Genomic DNA, 23,112 nt, shown 5'->3' with positions numbered 1-23,112 from the left:
AAGTGGATTCATTTCCTACAAAAAGAAATAATAAATTAAAAATAACTAAAATAACATTTTACAGGAATTATCCCCACTTCATACATTTTTTGGTTGAATGGTTAAAAATTATTATTGTTCTAAATGATGTCTAATGACATTTAAGTAAACATATACATAGAGGGGGAAGTCAGATTTCTGATTACAGTTCACTTGATTTCAAACTACATGCAAGTTTTAAATTTATTTATTGTGGGGAAGAGAGTCTCAAAGTCTTGAATAATTACTAATAATTAAGGAAGAGTCGTGATGTCTCATGCTGCAGCTGCATGTATTTAGTTGACTATGTGTAGTTCTAAATGTATACTTTTTAAATCGTGCTTAAATGAGATTTCTGCTTATTTCTTTCTTTGTAACTGGTATTTATTCATTCGAAAATCTCAAAAGGCCATGAAATTGAAATTTTTGCCAGTAATCAAACCTGGGAATTTCATTGTAGCAAAAATGGAAACTTGAGAGGATGAGGAATAGTATGAATATGTTGAATCCAATTTGAGTTAGTTGATCTGCAGTAAAAAAAAAAACAGTATGTAGGAAGCATCTCTATACCAACCAATAGGGCTTACATATAGGCACTGTGGAACTGCCTATATATATGTGTGTGTGTGTGTGTTTGAGTCCTTTTTTCTTTATACTTATACAATATATAATCCTTAAGCTTAATGTAAGTAACCATCTCCCAGTTTATGAAAAAGATACAAAAATCTTTATATGGAACTATGCGCTTCACAGTTCCAGTGGTGTGGTGTTTGGGTGTTGTGCGCATGAGAGAGAGAGAGAGAGAGAGAGAGAGAGATATATAGATGTAATTCAAAAGTATATGAAAGGAGTTGTTTATTTATTATAGGCTATAATGATATGATTTTCTTTGATATGATGTAATTATTTACAAAGATTATTTCTAAATACCACATATGCACCAACAACTAATATTCTTTTGAGCTTTGTAGGCCTACAAAACTACAAAATAAAACCATTAAATTGTACAAAAAAAATACATATATGAATAAAGTGTTAAAGAAACTTGAATAAAAGTAATGCAATTATAATCATTATTAAATTTATTATAAAAAAACTATGAATATTACAGAGATATTAAGTTTGTACTATAATAAACATAAAATTAATTTAATTAATTAAAATGTTAATTTGTACTGTATTTTATAAATGTAAAACATAAAATGATTTCATACAAGATAATTTATATAGTAGCTCAAATAATAAATTACAGTAGAATAAATAAATAAATAAATAAAAGATGAAATAAACAATAATTAAATGACAAATTTAAATAAATAAATAATAATAAAATTAAACGAATGTGGTAGAATAAACAGCAATAAATACAAGAAATATCATTTGGAGGTATTATTTTTGTAGCAAACAGTAGCAAGTGTTCTGCATGCTGGGTTATAAGGGTGGTGTGGACCAGGCAAGTAGAGGCAGCTTGTAGGGAGATTTGTATACACTTTAGATTTATGTAAAATAATTATATATTTTAATCGATTTTTTTCTATGATTACATATTTTTAATTTAAATAGATTTACATATCAGTAATCAACATAAAATTGTTACTTGTTATCTATAAAATGAAAATACAAAATATAATTACTTACCTTACATCTTTCAAGTATTTGCTCCTCTGTTAATATTTCTGACCAAACTTTGCTGAAATCTGACAAAAGTAATATCATATTTATTTTCAGTAACTGATGTTCGTATTATGAAATCTTTGTCATCAATCATAATTCTTTTCCACATTTTCTACACGACCAATATTATTTAAAACTGCACTCGAAACCGATAGTTCTTATAAATAGCGGTAGATGGTAGTACTACAAATATATTTATATATATATTGAGTGCGGTTCTGTTCCGTTATACCAAATATTTTCGGTTAAACGTCCTTCTTTTGGTTAATAAAAATACATCTATATGGTTACTATGTATTATTATCAAGGTATGTAGTTTAAATTGCGAACAGAATTTATGTTTACGTAAAAGCATTCACTAATTGTATTTCTGATAGGAATAATCTGCATAGAAATCTACGAGTATTCGATTGCCTTCACCAATACAAATCGTTCATTATGTACTCTAGTGTTAGTTTGTGTTTTACTGTACGAAAAACTTAAAGCAAGTTTGATTTATTCTGTACTTATTTCATGTAATTAAATGTTTATTCTTGTTAGTGTAACCTAAGTGATTTCAACGTTAACGAGGTTATGTTTTTAAATTTTACACTACTTTGATTCCATACTCCAATCTGTAATTTTTTAATTATGTAAAAAACATTAAGAAAATATTTTATAAATTATTTATTGTATACGTAAAGTTTTCGCTGAAAATTGGTTTGTTAACCGCATTCAGACACCAGTATCGCGTATTGTACTCAGTATACGAAGACTACGTTATTCAAAAGAACACGTTTATACGTCATTAAACTTATGAAATAATTACTATTTGAAAAAGGATTTTTTTTTGCTATCATCTATAATGGGTGTTGTTATTTTTTAATTAACCCTTTTGAAATTTAATACAATTTTGTTTTTGTATTTTGATTGTATCTAGTCCTTTGATGTGCAATAAAAATCTCGTAGGTAGCAGCACATTGCCTTAAGGAATGTGCTTTTATCCTCGTTTCAAAGTAATGTCAGTGTCATAGAAGACAGATAATTGAACGTCCTAATAATGTGGGAAGATAACTTGTCAGCTGGTAAACAGTTTTAATTAATTAGGTTTTAAAACAATCGTAATGAGATGTAGCATTTTTTTACTGTACATAACGGTCTAATATATTATACAGCCGAAATTTAAAAACGAGGGAGTGGCCATGGGGTTAATGAATTAATTCACACCGGAATTTGTAAGATTCTCATATTTTTTAGGTGTAAATCATAAATATTGTTGGTTCACCGCCTGTTATGTCAAAACGTGCTGCTTGTATTTATGTAGATTGCCAATCGTTTTTTCTGCAGTTAATAAATTTTAGTATTTATATGTAGTTTTACAACTTGGAATTTTATTTTGTTGAAAATGTTTGTGTAGTTGAAATATTGAAGCTTTTGTTAATACTGTGTGTGAGCTGCAGATAGTTATTTGAGATGTGGTTTAATATTATATTTATATGATGCAAGTATACATATATTCATTCAGCTCTTGATAAACCCTTGATCTGTAGTCATTTATCTTATGTATACATTTTGTTTGTTATGTCATTCCCTTATGAAACAATTTACCTCTCATTATTTCTGATTTGTTACCTTATTTTTTCCACTAATCTTCATTTGACTTATCTTTATATTTTTACTTTGAGAAACGTTTTTGTTTATTTATATTGCCCTCAATTCTTGTGTCTTAATTTAATTATTTTTTGATATTGTAAATTTTTTGTAATTATGAATAATGTGTTGGTTTACCTATGGTTATAATTATTAAATTCCTATAAAAATTTTATGTATTTATTGATTTTCTCATAACTTTAAAGTGCAATTTATCCTTTTTGTAATTGTGCTAACATTAAATTAATTTTTACTGCCCTCTGTAAGTATAATTATTTAATGTATTCTTTCTTTAAATGTAGCCTGGTTACTTTGAGTTAATGTTATTACTTTTTTTTTGTTGAGTTTTTCGTATGCCCTTTGTTAAGATTTAGTGAATTTGTCAGTTCAATCATGTATCAATCTATTTGTTTATTCTATTTATCATGTTCCTTATTAACATTTATTTTGTATATATGAAAACATGATTGTGGTGGTTAATGAAAAAAAAGTAGATCTTTAATATAGTAATCCATCCTTAAAAATGAATTATTGCATGCTTTTTTTGTACATACATAGTTAAGAATTATGTAGTAGATTGGTGTTTACATACTATATTGGTGTTTATTAATTATCTTCAATGTGTGCATTTGTATGCTCCTGTCCGTTTTTATTTGTGTGCTCTTGAGTAACATTCTGATGCCAGCTTATTGGAGTGAATATTATCTTATTTAGTTAATACATTTTACTTGCTTCTATAAACACAGTTACTATTCTATTATTTTTAGCTGTCATTAACTGAAATTTGTGACTCACTGCTCTGTTTTTTCATTATTTGATTCTTTAGAATAGAATCTTTGTTTTAATACTTTGTGCTATTTTTAATTGGAGTCATTTAAAATATTTTACAGGAACCGTTGATCCCAATAGGGAGTCCGGTTTAGGAAGTGATTCTGACAATATGGCAGAATTGGCAGCGTTGTTAAATACTGAAATACCAGAAGGTCAGAATAGCTTATCGGACAGCCATACAAATTTAGAAAGAGTTGCTGAATATTGCGAAGGAAATTATTTTCAAGTACGTTTTCTAATTAAACTATTAGTTTTATTTATGTTACTTTACTTCATAGTTCAGTTTGTGTAAATTATATTGTGTGTTTGTTATGTGTAGTTTGTTAGTTACCTGAGTTATTGTGGTTACTGTTATTAATACTGCTGATTGTTTAAAAGCTCAGCCCACTTAAAACCATATGCTTTTCTTCTCAGGAGCATTTGTTATTGTATAAAGCCAGTTCCAGTGCCTACGCCAGAGAGGATAATTTCAAACAAAACTATCATGAGCTGAATCATCATGCGCTATTCAGCAAATAAGAAATTGGTCTGTCCATAAAGAATTCAAAATTAAAAAAAGTACCCCTTTTGTGTCATCCTTCTTGTGCTGCATAGTTCTATGAATTCTTTAGCAACTCTTATGACGTATTTTTTTTATCTTGAGTGACATTGTTTTTACTTTTCTTGAGAAGTGTTTTGAAAAACAATATGACAAATCTTTTTTTTCCCAAATTCTGTTTAATACTTTTGCAGAGATCTCTTCTTTTGTAGAAGAGATTTTTTTTATATAAAGATAATTTAAAACTTGAACTATAGATGTTAAGTATTGGTTATCAATATAAAATAAATATCTCTGTTATTTATTAAAGTAGAGATATAAAAAAATTATGAAATTCATGAACTATTTTACTAATATGATTCCAGGAAGTGTTTCAACAGAAGAAAATTAAAAATTTGCTGGGAGCTTTGTATTAAGATGTATGGTGGAGTGTGTTGAGAAGGATAAGTGCCAGAATAACATGTTAGTTGCCAAATAAAAACAATTTCGTTTCTTTATGGACAGCTGTGTAAAAAATTTGTGCAGATTATTTTTTGATGTGAGACCACTACCCCCTAACACATCATTTTAAAGGACACTGAAAAAGCAAAAGTTTTGATATAAAAAAACTTTGGTCTATGAGATGGTACTAACCAAAATTGTGGCCATGTAACATTTTTCGCAGCTAGTTTCTAAAGTGATCACTACTCCCAAGTAGTGGTTTCATAAAAAATCAGATCGTTTTGAGGTTCCTATCTCAAACAATTTTTTTTTTTTTTAATGTTTCACTGTTAAGCAGTTACTTCTTTATATGTGTCCTTACCTTTAAAAGTTTTGAATTACCATGGGGCCACCTGAGTGTTTAGGATGTGTTGGTCATATACAGAAAAATAGACACTTTGAGATTGGAGCATTTGGTAATTTTAATTTTTCTTAACTGTTGTCTTTCTTTAATTTAAAAAAAAATATTTAAAGGCACTTGGTTCTCATTCTTGATTATTAGTCCTCATATGTACAGTGTTTATGTATAGTAATAATTTAAACAAATAATATTATAACCAGCAGATACTGTCGGAATAAAAAGATAAGTACACTTACTAACTGTGGCACTCCTTTTGGAGTGTCACTCCATTGTCAGTAATAAAAAATATAAATGGCACATTAATTAAAGTAAACTTAAATAAAGTAAAATAAATTTCATCAGTATGTATATACTATGTCAGTAAATTAAAATCTCTATTATTTACCATGGCATGATAACAAGTCATGCCGTACATAGTCATCAGAAAACAAAAATATAAAAATAATTATACAGAGTGACTTACGGGAAACGGACAGTTTTCAAATGAGCATTACAAAGTTAATTTACAAAATAATATTATTTTATTGTTACTCAAATAAAGGTAAAAACATTCTCTTTTATTAAAAATAATCATTTTATGAAAATTATTACACTCATGTGGTGGTCATCCATTTTAATGCAGATTTCCAGCCTCTTTAGAAAATCATCCTTATCTCGCATCAACATGTCTTGTTCAGTCAACTGCACCTCTTCCATAATTGCATCTTTCAAGTTTATTAAATTACTGGGTTTGTGAGCATAAACACGTTCATTCAAATATCTCCATATGAAATAGTCACAGGAGGACAAATCTAGTGATCTTGGCGGCCATAGTAAGTTACCAAAATGGGAAATCAGCTAGCCATGAAACATGTTTCTCACAACTACCGTTGATGTGCAGGCAGTGTGCGCTATGGCACCATCCTGTTGGAAATAAATGTTTCTCATGTTTAATCCTTGCCTCTGTAGTTCTGGTCCAAGAAATGTATTCAATATATGTACAAAGTGTTGTGAGTTCACTGTCAATGTAATGCCATTTTAGTAAAATTTTCCTCACACAATCACGGCTCATGTTGTTCTCGTGCATGTCTGCGTGCAGATCGACTTTGACTCCTGATTAATGCCGCTCTCACTCGGGCAATGTTTTTGGGCATCCTTATGGTTCTTGGAGGGCCTGGTGGCTTTTTCTTTGTTATTGTTCCTGTTGTTCTGAACGCCTCAATCCACCTTAACAACATGTTTTTGCATGGAACTGTGCCATTCCGATGTTGTTGAAGTGATGACAAAAGATCCGCTGTGTTGTGACAATAGACTAATTATTTTGAATATAAGTATCGTACATGAAAACATGATACTGTATCGTTCACTTCTCCATTGTGACTGTAATGGTAGGCCATGCTCAATTGAATTACTTAACCTCAATCTCCCCATCACATGTAACAAAAATGCACTGGCTGTTCAAAAAAAATTCGTTTCCTGTAAGTCACATTGTACATACACGGGGTCTGTTCGAGAAAATAACCAAACTTTATTTTATTAATCTTTGTTATTAATTTTACAGATTATCGGTCTTTGTCCCCTTCAAAGAAGTGCTCTCTCCCATTCACACACTTTTCCCAGCAGTGTTTCGATTTGGAGAAGCAGTTCTAGATAGCTTCATTTGAAATAGCCTTTAATCTTCGTGATGAATTTCCTTTGATGTCATCAGTAGTCTCAAAACAGCATCCTTTCTCACTGATTTTAATCGGAAATGAAAAGAAATCGCTAGGAGCCAGGTCTGGTGAGTAGGGAGGCTAAGGGAGGACAGTCATCTGATTTTTGGGAAAAAACTGACGAATTGACAAAGCTGAGTGTGCAGGCGCATTGTCATGGTGAAGGAACCGTGAGTTGTCTTGCCACAACTGCAGTTTCTTTGAGATTTTTTTCACATAACTGTTGTAAAATACCATGAGAGTATGCACAGTTCACTCGCTGTTTTATCTTGAGGTAAGAATTCAAAATGCACAATTCCATTAAAATTGAAAAAAAAAGAGAGCATCACTTTGACATTGGATTGAGACTGACTTGCTTTTTTGGAGCGTGGAGATCCTTTGCTGATTCATTGTGATGATTGAACTTTTGTCTCAATTTTGTAGCTGTAAACCCGGCTTTTGGTTTCTGTTACGATCTCTTGCATGAATGTTTCATCGTCATCGGGCTTATCCAAGATGTCAACAAATGTCCACTTGATGTTCTTTCTGCTGTTTGGTCATCAAACGAGGAACAAACTTTGCTGCAACTCGATGCACGTTCAATTTTTCAGTCAAAATGTCACGGCATGTCCAACTGAGATGCTATCTCTTCTTCAAGTTCTCTGACAATCGATCGGCGATTTGCACGCACCATATCATTGATTTTCTGAACGCGCGGGTGTCATCAGTTGAAGTCAAAGGCTAACCTAATTGAGGGTCATCTTCAATCGACTGACAACCGTTTTAAATTGTGAAAACATTCGTAACATTGTGTACGACCTAGAGAATCATCTCCATAAGCTTGATTCAAAAGTTGAAACATTTCTGTGAAAGTTTTCCCCAGTTTTACGCAAAATTTTACATTTTATCCTTACTCTTTTTTTCTTGAAAATCGAACATTATAAAAATCACTACTAACACTTAAACTTGTTGCATTCAAATAATAATCACACGAAAACTAAAGTAGATATCAACAATCCAAGAACATGTGGTTACAGAGGAGGTTATGCAAAACAGTGCTGTCAACTGCATGTCGCTAAATATCTCTTGTGTTTATTAAAAATGTTCAGTTATTTTCTAAACAGACCTCGTAGATGCACACGCACGTATGCGTGCTTCTGAGTATTGATTTTATTTGGTTTATAATTATTTTGATGATTATTGTAGTTAAGAAATAAAATTATTTGTTTTTTATTTATTAACTAATTATTTTTCATAAGCCAAGAAATATTAATAGGCTATAGTAGTTACAGATGACCGCTTCTACACGACAGCCAATCAGAGCGCAGCATTCTGATCATATGACTAAGCCACTCGCACTTTATTTTAGAGAACAATTTACATATTATGCAGCCTTGTAGGCAAATTCACATGTTCACACTTTTGCGAGCGTCATTAACGATTCTTTAACGGGATTCCCTAATCTTTTACAACGGTCTGATTCTTGGAATCCCCCATCTTGCGTTTGTAATGTGTTTATTATAGCCTGTCGATGACGTCAGGGAATTCTTATTGTATAGAGCTGTTAAGTATTCACTATAATAAATGTTAAATAAAATTAAAAAAACGCGACCTTGATAATAAATTTATCTGTACGTAGGTCATTCATTATACAGACAGACCGGTCGAACCAAAACCCTTGCCGTTACGTTCTGTTTCATCTAGTGTTCGCTTTCCTTCCACGATATGCGTTTGTATTTGGATATTATCATTTGCGCTATTCTCATCCCCTTCTGCCCTGTAAAATCTTTATCGCCCGAGTTAATAAGACCGACTTTAATTTCACCTAGGTAATCAGCATCGACCGTGCCCGGCGAATTCACAATGTAATGCCATAGCTCATCGCCATATCCGACTTAGGTCTTATTTGTGCTTCGTACTTTTTAGGCGACGTAGATCGTTGCCTAAATAATCGCAATGCCGGTTGCGATTATTTTTATTTCACTAGTTTTGAAAATCGTTTCGATTGTTGAAATTAAATCTAAACCGGCGCTTTGTTCGGTAGCATATTTAGGAAAATCAACGAAATTATTCAATTTCTTAATTTTAAAAACTTCCATTTCCAAATATTTATACTGAAAAAGAAATAAATACAAAACAAATAATTTATGAGTGTAAAAAAAAAACAAAAAATAAAAATTTCTACATTTTATTCTTGCGCTTTATCACTTCACCCGTCAGCGGAGAATATGCGATTACATTATCGTAAATTAATAAACAATACGCTACTGTATTTGGTTTAAAATTCTCTTCCGCTTCAACTTTTAATTTTTAAATCGATTACACCAATTTTTACGGATTCATTTTGATGCTAGCAATCGATCACATATAAAGGAGATTTCGTTTTGTAATCGGAAAACGTGTACGGTGAATCTATTTTTATAATATGATTTTTGAAAATTAATAAAAATTCTATACATCTTCGCTTGATTCCCCTGTAAATCTTCATACGGATATTTGTTTGAATTAATCATTACACAAATATTTTTAACGTTACAAGAATCAAATTCTGACGCGTCATTCACTGCTTTTTCTTTCCTATCGGTTTGAAAACTTACAATAACAAAGCAAGGTTTATCTATTTGCGACAACGTTGTCACATTCCATGTAAAATAATTCGTTTGAGGAACCGCTGTATTTTCATGAAGATCCCACGCTCTGAACGCCATACGCACATCTTTATTTTGATTTCTCATTTTAGCTAATTCCAGCTCATATTCGGGTGTGACTTTTAAATATGGGACAACCCACACTGTCTGTTAATTCTATCTTAGATATGCGGTCGGGAACCGTATCGCTAAAGCGTTTACGTCGCTATCAAAACGTCTCAACACTTATTCCTGTCTATTGTTTATGATTATTTTTTTATAGCCTTCAGCGAAACCCAACAGCATCGATATCGGTATGCGTAAAGTGAAATTACCATTTTCATCTAAATCGACTTTATTTTTTCCACCGACTCATCCCGCTATTTCGGCAGTTGTCAAAAGAGAATTTATCATTGAAAGAGCGTTTTTCATAACCGATGTCACGCCTACATTTTTCACCGAAGCTACTTGTGCGTTAATAAGATATCGTATATCCTGGAATAAAAAGGCCACAGCAAAATTAACTAATTCTGAAGTAGTAGATTTTTTCCGTCTGCTCCGACGAGTTTGCCGGAAACAATCAAATAACTTTCACTCGGAACGGTATACATGTTGATTTATAGGAATTTTAATTTCCTTTTCGATTTTATTCGCTAAGGAATAACGATTGTGAAATTGATTATATGTTAGGGACTCATCTGAACGCGCTACTTTATTAACTGTTAAATAATTCATCACTATATAAAAAAATTGAATTCTTCAATTCAATAACGTATTGAGTTTCCCGTCAACAATCTCAAAACCTAGAGGTTTTAATTTTTCAATGTTTTTCTCCGTCAATTTGAAACGTTTTTTAACATCAATTTCATCATCAAATACCAGCGGCATATCTATAATAAAAATAAAAATTCAAATTACAATATTCTATTTATTATTCAGACATTTGGTAGCTGGAATTCCAGCAACCAAAATATTATGTATAAAGTCGATTCAAAGGGTACAAATCCGTGACTTCTGGTACTTATTTAGCGTGTAAAATTATTTATATTCTTTCAAAATCAACATGTTTACTCTTTCGCCGCGTAGATTTTATAAATTATCATTTTCATCGGTCAACGATATAACTAAATCATAAATTTCTCTCACATTTACCGATAGAAATTCAATATAAAATGGATATTCTTCAATCGCATCACCAGGATCTACACTCAACGGAAACTCGTATAAAATACGATCTTGATCTTCATTTCTAAAACTGCAGGAAATAATATTACATTTTACACGTATTACATTTACAGGAGCGATATTTATTATTCGATCTGAAAGATGCGTCACATTCGGTTTGAGAATTCTCGCCCCGTAACCCAACAGACTGTCGATACTAGAATCTGTATCCGAAAAATCTCCATACAGTGCTTTTAATTTCACCCTGTAACGTATTGGTGTTTGCTCGCGAGGCTATGGTTTTTTTCATTTCACTCTATATGTTCACCGATAACTTCAATTTCATAACTACCCGTTCACCGATATCTTCAATTTCATAACTACCCGTTTGTATAGTTATATAATTTTTCTTTCTAAATACATAATTATTATTTTCATCTTTTTTAACATCCTTATCGAACGCATAACAGAATTTATTATTTTTATTCTCTTCAACGTTTGGAATAGTGTTGGCGGTCATTATCCACTTAAGACCTAATTCTTGTTGACCTTTTGAAAAGTCGATCGGTGGAAAAAATTATTTTTTAATCATCGAACTGTTACCGTCAATCGATAATAGACACGATATATCTATTTAGAAAAAAAAACAAAAAACAAAAACGTATAATTTATTCACATAAAAATGCTTAACAATCGACCGCAAATTACATCGTCATCGGTTTTATATCTACTGTAATTGTACGTTACGTTAGATTTTCTGAAATATTTCATCAATTCTGGTGTGAATGCACATCGTCTATGCTATCAAAATAATTACATTTTTATCGATTTTCCGAAAACAAACCCAATGCGTACCGCGACCGCTCAAACTGTCTAAATTGATTATAGCGCATTCATTTTTCCTAATCTTTTTCGGTAAATCGTCCAACATAAAAATACATCTAAAATGCGGAATTTTCAACTGTTTTGCGTACACAATCAACTCGTAATCGTATAAAGCGCGATTTAGTATTGAATCGATTATTTTTTTTTCTCTGCGTTTTTTAGCAATAACGCTGCCACCTTTCTTCAGTCTTAATCGACCACCGCTTTTTAATCTACCACCAAATTTAGATTAAGTTTCATTGCGTTAGTTACCGCATAGGCGGCCGCTCTTTCAGTCAAATTACTATCCGGTGCAAGCACACGTTCCCAAGCGCTTTATCGGCTTGAGATCTGGTTTTGCTGACTGAATATTTGGAATAAGCTATATCGTGCAGTTTATACGCTTCGTCTAATTTATTTATGCCTTTATCACCACGTTTCAACCGCTTATCTAACTTCGTACCCGGGTCGCAATAATTGTAACGTGGAATATGAGCTTCAAACGGCAATAAACCAAAAATTTTGTTCAAAACGGAACCGATAATACCACGGCCTTTTTTCGTCTTCGTTATCTTCTTCGTGTCTACATATAAAAAAATTTATCTTAATTCAAATACATCATCGATACAAAAATCTAAATGATTTCTTAATGCATTTTAAATTAGGTGGTCCGAATTCGGGTCCCCAAAATATTTCTTATAAAATAAAAAATATAATAAATTTCTCAATAAAACAGTTTCTAAATGATCAGTTTTAGTCGGCTCGAATTCGAGCCAAAAAAAGTTTCATATAAAGTAATTTTTATACAATAAAATGTATCTAAGTTTGCTCACTCAGATTTGAGTGACCAAAATGACTTTTAATTTTCACGAATCTTTTCTGCAATGTGTGCCTTGATGTTAGCTTTTACGAGATCTGTAATGGGACCATTTAATTCATCGTCTATATACTTTGCAATTTTTTCTTTAAGCGATTCGAGGTCATCTTTCATGAACTGTACAGTTTCGTCTGCAAGTTTCACTTTTTCATCTTCTATATATTTTTTGATGCTTACATCACGGTTTATTATTTCGTGATTTAATCATTCCAAACCTACAAACTTTCACCGAGACTGTTTGTGTATTCGTCAAACATAAGTTTACACCGTTTAAAATTCAACGCGTCCGCATCATCGATATGATCGGATACGTTTCACAATCTGTGATGGTTTATATCAAAATTTCCATCGGATGTGAGGGTGGACCACGTTTTCCGTTTCCTCCTCGACGACCATTGTGGCCTAATCTTAATCGTGACATGTCTCTATATAAAAAAAATTAAAAACCAATAACCTAATAATAAAATTCAATTTCTTTCAATTCTTTTACTATGGATATGATTTCGTTTGAAACTCTCGTGTTTCTGCCATCATATTCGCCCACAAGGGTATACAATCTATGTACCAATTCGTTTGGATCATCCCAATATAAATAGACTGGATTGTAATTAAACTGAGCATGTAACAACCCAGAATCGCTAAAAGAGACGGATGGTGCTTTATACGGGGAAATAGCGTTAACAGGTTTTTTGCAGGGAACAGCTTTCTGATCACTTCGTTCGTTATATTTAAAAGATTTATTGGTTTTTACTGTATCTATCATGTCGCACCATCAAGTGGACACTGGCATGTTTCAACATTCACCCTAAGTTCGCATATCTGCTCTGTGAACCTTTTTCAGGTCTGGATTTTTATAAATTAACGACTCTAAAAGACCTGGTGTGGCTGGATAAATGAAATGTCCCAAATGAATTTTATCATCTATAAATTCAATTTTAATATCGCCCAAAGTGCACGTATCTGTATTTTTATCATACTTTACACCATACACATTTAGAGATATTTTTTGACCTGTTTTTTAACATTTCTAAGTACGATTTTATTGTTTCATTTGTAGTTTTGTTGGAAAACTGAGCATCTTCTAATATAGATGTATATTTTGTTTGTATTCTGGGTTCTTTGTCTTTAGTTTCTTCAGAGTGTAGCGGTAATGTTTGTTCAGATAACAATGTTGAAGAGACACCATCATCATCTTGTTCCAAAAAACTCTTCACACATGACAATGAGTTGACAATCTATCGCCCAGTTCCCGTCCTACTCTATCTATATCAATTTCTCCATCGGTTGGAGGTGGTTTTGGCTCTATTTTTTCTTTAATTTCTTTTATAGGATCTATTATCGGTTTGAACGTTTAGTAAATAAAGCTTCCTCTTCGGCTAAACCCAACATGAAAGCCGCGTGTTTACGTTTAAAATCTTTATTCAATTTATCAATTTCAACCGTTTGTTTCTCCTTATACATATCTATATATATATAGAAAAGAATTCAAATGAATAGTCGTTGCGTTCAGCTTGCGTTCGTTACGTTTAACGTTGCGTTAAACGATGATGAATTTATCGATACCGTTTCTATAGCGACCTTTATTTTTATCGCTCTCTTTATCGATAACTAGAAAACCATACCGGTTCGCGTTCCACACGTGATCGGACAGCGATTTAAAAGCGTCAACGACATGTCAACGTTTACGTGTTCATCGTAAATGTGTTGTAAATTTAAACCGTCTTGTCTGAATAGAATTAAAAAATTGCAATTGCCCCGCACGAGTTGTTTTGGTATTTTAGAATACGCTTGCGCTAGATAAAAGCAATCTATTTTATTGTGACGAAATAAGCGCTGATATTGTTTTGTTTTTCTTTAATTACATCGTAGAAAATCATTATCGAATGGGGCTTAACAGCTTCCGGTTGCGGAACCTGATCGCTTTCACTATATTCATAGTAACCCAATTCTGGGTTTAATATCATCAAATTCGACAACATTCTATATAAAGGTTGGTGAAGCGACTTGGAGAAAATGTATAAATTATTAAAGCGTACTCCGTTTGGTTGAACTAAAACATTAAAGACGATATTTGTTTTACCGCAGTTCGATGGCCCGCATACAATTCATCTGATGTGTTTGGTAATAGAACGTTGCTTACTTCGGTTTTTGAATCCGTAACCCATCATCGGGGTCACGATGGGGAACTTGGTTTTCTGTTGTACTTCATTCATATCTCTAATTATTAAAAAAAATGTATTTTAAACTAATAAATTATTAAAAAGTTAAACTCATATCAATTCTAGTGGTTATATGAAATTTACGAGTACAAAATTTTGTAAAATAATTTTTGATAAATCAGAGAGAAATTTTTTTCTAAATGACTACATCATCAATATCGTATAAATAATCTTTATCTAAAACAGTGATCCTTTTATGATGATTGTGATAAAGAAAATGTATTTTCAAATTTATTGTTTCGCAACCAATATCGAAATCATTCATAATAGAATAGAACGAATCAATGGCGGATTTAATTTTAGATACTTCCTGCATTGGACTATATTCATCATCACGGTCTAGGAGAGCTTCATGGATATTCAAACTTAGATGTTGAAGGAATATATTCGTATTTATTTCTTAGATAATCTATATAGTCATCATCACCGACAATTTTATTATTAAAAAGCATCATCTTACTAATCTATATATATATATATATATATATATATGTAAAAGCAACGAGTGATTTTTCAATAAACTATTGAATGTGTATGTGTTTCACGATTTGTAAGTTTTCTAGTATTTTCATCAAATTTTTTACTCAAATAATAAATTCTCAAGAAAAAGTAACACCATAATGCAATGGACACATTATGGAATCTATAAAAAGATTAAATATATACAGCAATAAATTATTGCATCATTTAAATCTATCCATGAATTGTATGATTTATCAAAACCAAACCGTTTTACATAGGCCTTGTTGCCTTTTCGTTTGATTGTTTTCTCAATTTGATATACATCCTCCTGTTTTGTTTTTTGTAGTTCGTGTTGATAAAAACGTCCTTTGACGAGTTCGTTTCGTGAATCGATCAATTCATACGTAACAAGACGTGATTCCGAGTGAACAGTGTGTATTTTAAACATTTATTTCGTCCGATTCGGCAAATAACCCTTTTCGAATTCTTTTTTTATGTTTACTTATGCGAACATGATCGCCAACATTAAATTTTACAGCACCCTTTTTTCTATCGTATTTTTTTTGTTTAGATTCGCAAGCACTTGCGATTTGTTCGTCTTATTTGCATCTTTCGGTTTCAATTTTGTTGCCAAATGTACTGTATCGTACTCGTCGACGAGAGCTTGCAGTATATCAATCCGCTTGTAGCTTCCCTGTTCTGTAAATTTAGTCCAAATTTTAGTTTTCAACGTTCTATTGAAACGTCAGTAATAGCAGATTTTTTTATCTAAATATGTGGAATAATGATTTATGTTGAATCGTTTCAACAGGGCTTTCACTTTTGGATTATAAAATTTCTTTCCCTGATCGGTTTGAAAATGTTTCATCTTATGATTTTCAAATATCGGTTGCAAAGCGGACGCGACCTCTTTACCGGTCTTATTCTTTAACGGTATAGCGTACGAGAATTTAGTAAAACAATAACAGTCGACAAATATTTTATCCTTTATCGGTTTGGGTATCATTACGACTATATCTGCTTGCACAAGATCGTTTAGACCCTTTAATTCGATCCTTCTAGTAGGATAATTACGTCTAGCCGGATTGTGTAATTCTTTCGCTAATCGGCTTTAATGGACATGCCCGCTGTATAGAAGAAAAAAATAACATAAATAATAATGTATTAAAAAAATAATATCTATTAACTCGACTCGACTTCACGTTCTTCTTTTACTGTTGTCGCGATTTGCAACTTATTAAAAGTTTTTTTACATAACATCTAACTTTTGTATAAAATCATCAAATTCCGTATTTATATTAAAATTATTACGTTTTCTTTTAAATTTAAGATCTTTAAAGCAAGGTTAAATAATCGTACACTATTTGGATCTTTTAATTTTCGATAAACAATTTTAAAATCGGGATATCTTTTTTTTAGTTTATTAACGCTTCATTTAGATTTCTATATCGAACACGAATAGCATAATATTTATACTCTTCGTCATATTTATTTTTATCCAAAATTATAATGCAATTATCACTTTTGTGGAGTGGAAAAAGTGTAGATAAATATGGTGTGGCCACGGTTTTAATTTTTTTACATTACCGTTTAATTCGTTAATTTGCAACTTACGTTTTAAATTCACATCTACAAGTTTATTTTTTCGATTTGCAATTCTTTTTGCTTATTTTCTATATATTGCAACTTTGAATGCGACTGAGCAATATCATCTTTATATGACTTAAAATCTTTAATGAAATAATGTTCTAAAATAACATTTTTCGTAAAACTTTGATATCCACGAAACAATATTACGTTAAAATATTTTATAAATATGTACCAGATTTGGAAATTAGTAAATTAATGGATTTTTGTACCCTGTTGATTCACTGTAAATTGAAATATCCTATATAAATAGGATATTTTGTCGGCTCGAATTCGGGCCGACTAATTTTTTGAATAATAATTAATTCTTTAGTTTGTTTATTTTCAAACCATTTTTTAAATCGTCTCCCACCATGTTGACATAATTTTGTCGCATTAAAAACTATATTTGTATCAATAATTAGTTTAATTTCTTTAATCACCAAAGATACCATACGAATAGTTGTTTAATATTATTGTAATAATATTAAAAATAGTGAAATGATGCACAATAGGCGATATAGAATTGAAAAAGTGGAGTGTAAAAGACAAAAAATAGTGATTCAATTATTGCGTCGATTGAAGGTTTCGGAAAAATATTTTTACCACAAAGATTTAATGATCTTACACTATCAGATTTGAATGAAATTAATAATTCTAAAGAAGTTTATATAATATATAAGGGTTTGAAAAAACTGCCTAATGGACATAATTATCATGATGTAGAGTTTACATGCGGTATTGACGTTCCATATTAAGTTCCGTATTTTAGAGATGTTTTGTATGAAATGTAGATTTAGAACTCCATCACATAATTGTCGTGGTTGAAAAATAAAAGACGATCTAGTTGTATTTGTAAGGAGACTAAATTAACGCATATTAAAAAAAACTAAACTAATTAACGAAATCGAACAGTAATAAAATGGATGTAGGCTAATTTTTATTATTTTTTTTTTCATATAAACGTCTCAATTCTAACGGTATATTGTGAATGACCCCAAGTCAGTGTATTTATGATATCTATGGCCACCCTTTTGTCGTCATAGTTTAACAGCGCCAATTTATTTGTAACTACAGTATGTAACCGTGTGTTTATTCGTTCTAAACAGTGTCATAGTCTTGTAAGTTTCCAAATCTGAATCGTCAAGACGTGCTTTATAATCGTCAAAGATAATACTTTTTTGCACTTATTTTTTTACACCCTTTGCTTTTTTCGTAATTTTACCGTTTGCCGATTTAAATGTGTACATTTTCGATCTCGATGCGATAAATTCAACGATTTGATTACAGTTTACTTCGTCTTTAAATTTGCCTAGTACTTTTTTATTTTTCACAGAACGATTCGAATAATCTGACGTATCGAAATGTTGAAACAGATCATCGCCTCGCATGTCGGCGTAAAAATCATCGGTTTCAATGTCATAGATGAAATAATCCGTATCCGTGTAACATAAATTGATTTTATCCCCGTATTTTGGCTTCATAACGTTGTAATGAAAATTGTACATTACGGTTTGACTGTGTTAACAATATCGTAAAGTCCACGTAGATCGGCTTATTTAAATGCACCGTATCTTTGGCCATTTGTACGCCGACTAAAGACTCTGAATATTATCCTGTCTGTAAAGGTGGATTTCGCGATTAAATTTCGCATTTTGATTTCATCGACCAAAAGTTTTCGCTATATCCTGTTTGAGTACTACATAGTGACAGACGTAGTTTGTTTTGTCGTCGAGAGTGGTCAGTAATTTTCTGCAGTTTTAACCGGGCGGTACTTCCGACACCGGCAGAAACGGCAAATCGTTATGATGATCGTGCACGTGCAAGCTTGTCGGATACATTATATCGACTTCGAATATATAGCCTATATCTGCATCTTGAGGATGATTCATTATAGAATTAAAATTCTATTAAAATATTCTTTATTTTCCCATTTAAAGTTGCCGTACGGTAAAGGCTGACTCGTACTGAACCCGTATAAGTTATTGGCGTCACCGTAAGTTATATATTTACTGGGGGCGTTGGGGTTATAGTTTTCCAGATATTTATTGTTTGCTACGACATGTTTTTGCACGCAAGTTGAAATGCCACCTCTGATACCGGATTCGATAAACATATACATGTCGACGTCTGTGAACGGTTCCGATTCAATGCCGGTTTTATATAGCGTGGCGTCGAAAGCTAAACCGGGTACTGAAATATAATGCGCGGCATCAAGGCGATCTCATAGGCCCGACCTGAAATTCTCAAAAACGTCAGCCGACAACAGTACATCGCATTTTAAATCAATGTCGCTGTATTCTCCTAAATTTTTGCATTTAAAGTGTTCCCAGACTTTTAGCGTGATTATATTCATCGTCAGTAATATACGAATCGGTTACCGAAAAAAGCAGCTGTATTTCATTCAATTTCGACCAAGAGTGAGTGTATTCGTAAGGGTACACACCCTTTTTCGTGACCGTTGGAAAATAGTCTACCGTAAAGTGTTGTTTGACGCGATTAAATGATCGTTTTAGTAAATTGGACGCTAATTTTTCCAAACTAGAGGCCATAAATTGAAAAGTGTCTTCGAATTTTACACATAAAAAATCAGACATCCGTTTCGTAAAAATTGTATATTTTTCGGTGGTTTTAGATACGATGCTTATATCCCCTCTATCGTAATAATCCAGCTGTCGTATAATGAAATGAGAGTCGTAACCGGTTAAATTGTGAATGAATATCGGTATAGTATTTTGTGTTTGGCTTAGTAAATTGCAGCTATTACATAACGCGGCTGGATAACGACCGGTAAAGTGACAATGATCGCAAACTTTTTCGCAATCCAAACTGAATCTGTCATGACACATTTCGCATCGCTTAGCGTTGTCGAATTTTCTTTGTTCGTCGACGGAAAGAGGTGTCATTGCAACCTATATCATTTCATCTGCAACTTCATTCGCGAGATAGGATAGAACATGTATGAAATTTTCAGCCGCTTTTTCGCCTCTATAAAGTACAGGTTTTTGCGGGAGGACTTTTTTATTTTATCGAAAACCGATTCGTGACGAAATACAAACAGCAGCTATAATCGGTTCGTGCACACGGGTTGTATAACTATGATTTTTGTATACGTTGGATGATGGGGCGTCGGATTCAATATGCATTCAAAATCGGTGTATGCTACAACAGGCATTGGAAATTGATTTTCATACCTTTTAAATTTCATTATATTTTCACCCGGTTTTTGTGTTTTTATATGTGCCGGTTCATTGTGAATACAACGTTTTAAATGAGCTTTCATTCTATCTTCCCTATTTATATTTTTATAATAGAATGCAAAACAGCGTTTGCTTACATCTGTTGCGCGATTATTTTTCGTTAATTGAGATTTAACCGGTCGTGAAAAATCGTTTATATAGCAATAGTGTGAAATGATGATTCATATAATATAATGGTGTAATATAATATAATATAATATAATGGCGTAATTCTTTAAATATAATAAATCAAAACGGTTTGGTTTTTCAATTGCGCAAACTTTTAAAGGTCTAACTTATCATCATAATCTGACAGCGTATATATATTTATAGAAACATTGTTGGCGGACTTAAATTTTTTAATATCTTTTATCTCGACTGGAAACGTTAACTTACTAAAGTCATATGTACTTTTTAAATAACGTTTATCTCAGCGTTGCGGATTATTAATGGTTACATGTTTCGATAAAATAACCCGTTTAAAGAAGCAGTATATGTCTTGTTAACATTAATCACAGCCTTTCTTTGTTTTATTTCATCGGGTAAATCTATATATGTAGAACCACGTAACGGCTTTAATTTATTTATACGCAACATTAAACCGTCGATACTGATTAAAGACCAACCTAAAAACCTTAAACCTTAAAGACCTTGAAATTCGGATTCTTCGGCTAATAATTTTTCAAACGCTTCGTCTATAACTCGATCTAAATCATTACAATTATATACGGGTGTATTTTTAATTTTAAAAGCAATGTCTTGACAATCGATTTGGTCGCTCCGATTTTTTTCATATGTACATTTCAATAATAGATTAAATTTTACAGCGTCCGTTGTTACGTACGATTTTAAAATGTTGTAAACGCAATTTCTTTTACCGTTTAAAAAAATAAATAAATATCTTTATGTGTTTCGTCTCTATTTTCGTAATAATATGTGATTACATTTTTTTTAAACGCCTTTTCTAAAATTATAAAAGAATTCGCGTCACAGATAGCTAATCTAGATCGTTTTTTAGCGGTTGCGCAATCATTTTCTAAACACGCACGTTTTAACTGCATCGCTTATTATATAAATTAATAAAGTACTGCATAATATTGTATTTATATTATTAAATATGCTACTGCGAATGCGTGAACAAAACTAATTTACATTAAGGTCAACTATTGTTAATATCTAACTTTTACTGAATAAAAAAAGACAATTATGAGAAGAATTCCCCGACGTCTTCGACAGGCTATAATAAATACATTGCAAACGCAAGATAAGGGGATTCCAAGAATCAGACGATTGTAAAAGATTAGGGAATCCCGTTAAAGAATCATTAATGACCCTCGCAAAAGAGTGTGAAATTTGTTAATTTTACCTGTAAACGGCTGCATAATATGTAAATTTTTCTCTAAAATAGAGTGCGCATGGCTTAAGTCACGTGATCAGAATGCTGCTCTCTGATAGGCTCCTGTGCTAGAAGCGGTCATCTGTATCTACTGGCGATTTTTAAAAATTTTAATTAAACATGTTATGAATGGTTTTGAATTAATTATTGCTACTGATTGTGTTCGGATTATATATTTTTGTTGTTTATACTAATAATTACTTTTTGTTAATTATAGTCTGAAAATAAAAGAATTGCCCTGGAAGAAACAAAAAATTACACTACCCAGTCATTGGCTAGTGTTGCCTATCAAATTAATACATTGGCGTATAACTTTTTACAATTATTGGATTTACAAACATCTCAGTTGGCAGAAATGGAAAGCCAAATGAACCATATTGCTCAGGTAAGTTTATTTATAATTTTTAATATTAGTTCATGATAAAATATAAATGAAATTAATAATATAAGCATATAAATATCACTATCACTATCAGCTTTTTAAAATATCCATAAATTATTGTAGATATATTTTTATTTGTGTGCGGTTATAACATATGTAGTTTACAATTCAGATATAATATGATATATGATATGAAATAACCAGTTTTATATATGTATAGGTATCATATAATAAAATATGTTTATTACTGATTTTCATAAGCATATGTTAAAAGTATTTTTGCCCGTGACCAACATTTTTTTGAGTATTGTTATTTTTCCTGTCTTATTATTTTGTTAAAAATTGTAAAATCTTGAACTGTTCTACACTTCTTTTGACAGTTATTGAACTTCTATTTTGATTGGCTATTGACTGAATTTCTAAATTTCTCACCTTCCTCCTTGGGAGTAAAACCGTCATCCTTTCTCATTGTTTTATTTATGTTGAATGAAATTTTGCAGCTATTCATCTGACGTCTGTTACTACCTGTGTTGATTACTACGGTGGTTAAGCATGTAATATATTGACAGGTTTTGGTCCAGTTATACTAGTTACCTTATTGTGGATTTCTAGCTGAATCATTTACGATCGGTTGGAAGCTTTCATACGGCATTGTTTATGTGATGTTGGAAACCTTAACATTAAATTTCACTGTAGTATAGTGCAAATATAAAATAAATGGGTGATATGATCCTAGGAGTAGGTGTCATATTAATTCTGTAATAAACTTCAGACACTGCGTTTCTATAGTTGGGCTTCTTGAAATTGTTTTTTAGATCATTTTTAATGAATTATTCTTTATTGCACTGTGTTCTTTTGGGAATATTGACCAAAATAACAGTACATGTTTTTGTAAGTGTCTCCTGCTTTTGAGTTTTTAAAATTGAAATGATTATTTATTTTAAATATTTTTAATTACAAGTATATTTTGGGTTCCTTAAAACTATATAAAATTTGTGTAATTTTAATGTTTCATTATATTGTTTATTTGAAAAATAAAGTATACTTACCCTGTC

The 23,112-nt window shown here is 31.5% G+C and overlaps 1 protein-coding gene across 5 annotated transcripts in view; it reads left to right on the top strand.

The window, feature by feature from the left end:
- Positions 1-23,112, top strand: part of LOC142330135 (abl interactor 2-like) — a 59,051-nt gene that overhangs the window by 10,488 nt on the left and 25,451 nt on the right. For 2 of the 5 annotated variants that reach the window (XM_075375227.1, XM_075375226.1), the window contains exons 3-4: positions 4,212-4,378; positions 21,893-22,060. In XM_075375227.1, coding sequence (XP_075231342.1) covers positions 4,212-4,378; positions 21,893-22,060 — 335 coding nt within the window. The other 3 variants (XM_075375228.1, XM_075375229.1, XM_075375230.1) reach the window with 3 other exon arrangements.

This window comes from Lycorma delicatula, chromosome 9 (genome assembly GCF_047948215.1).
Source record: "Lycorma delicatula isolate Av1 chromosome 9, ASM4794821v1, whole genome shotgun sequence".
NCBI classification, from domain to species: Eukaryota; Metazoa; Arthropoda; class Insecta; order Hemiptera; family Fulgoridae; genus Lycorma; species Lycorma delicatula.
This window is presented reverse-complemented; position numbering and strand designations above follow the sequence as displayed.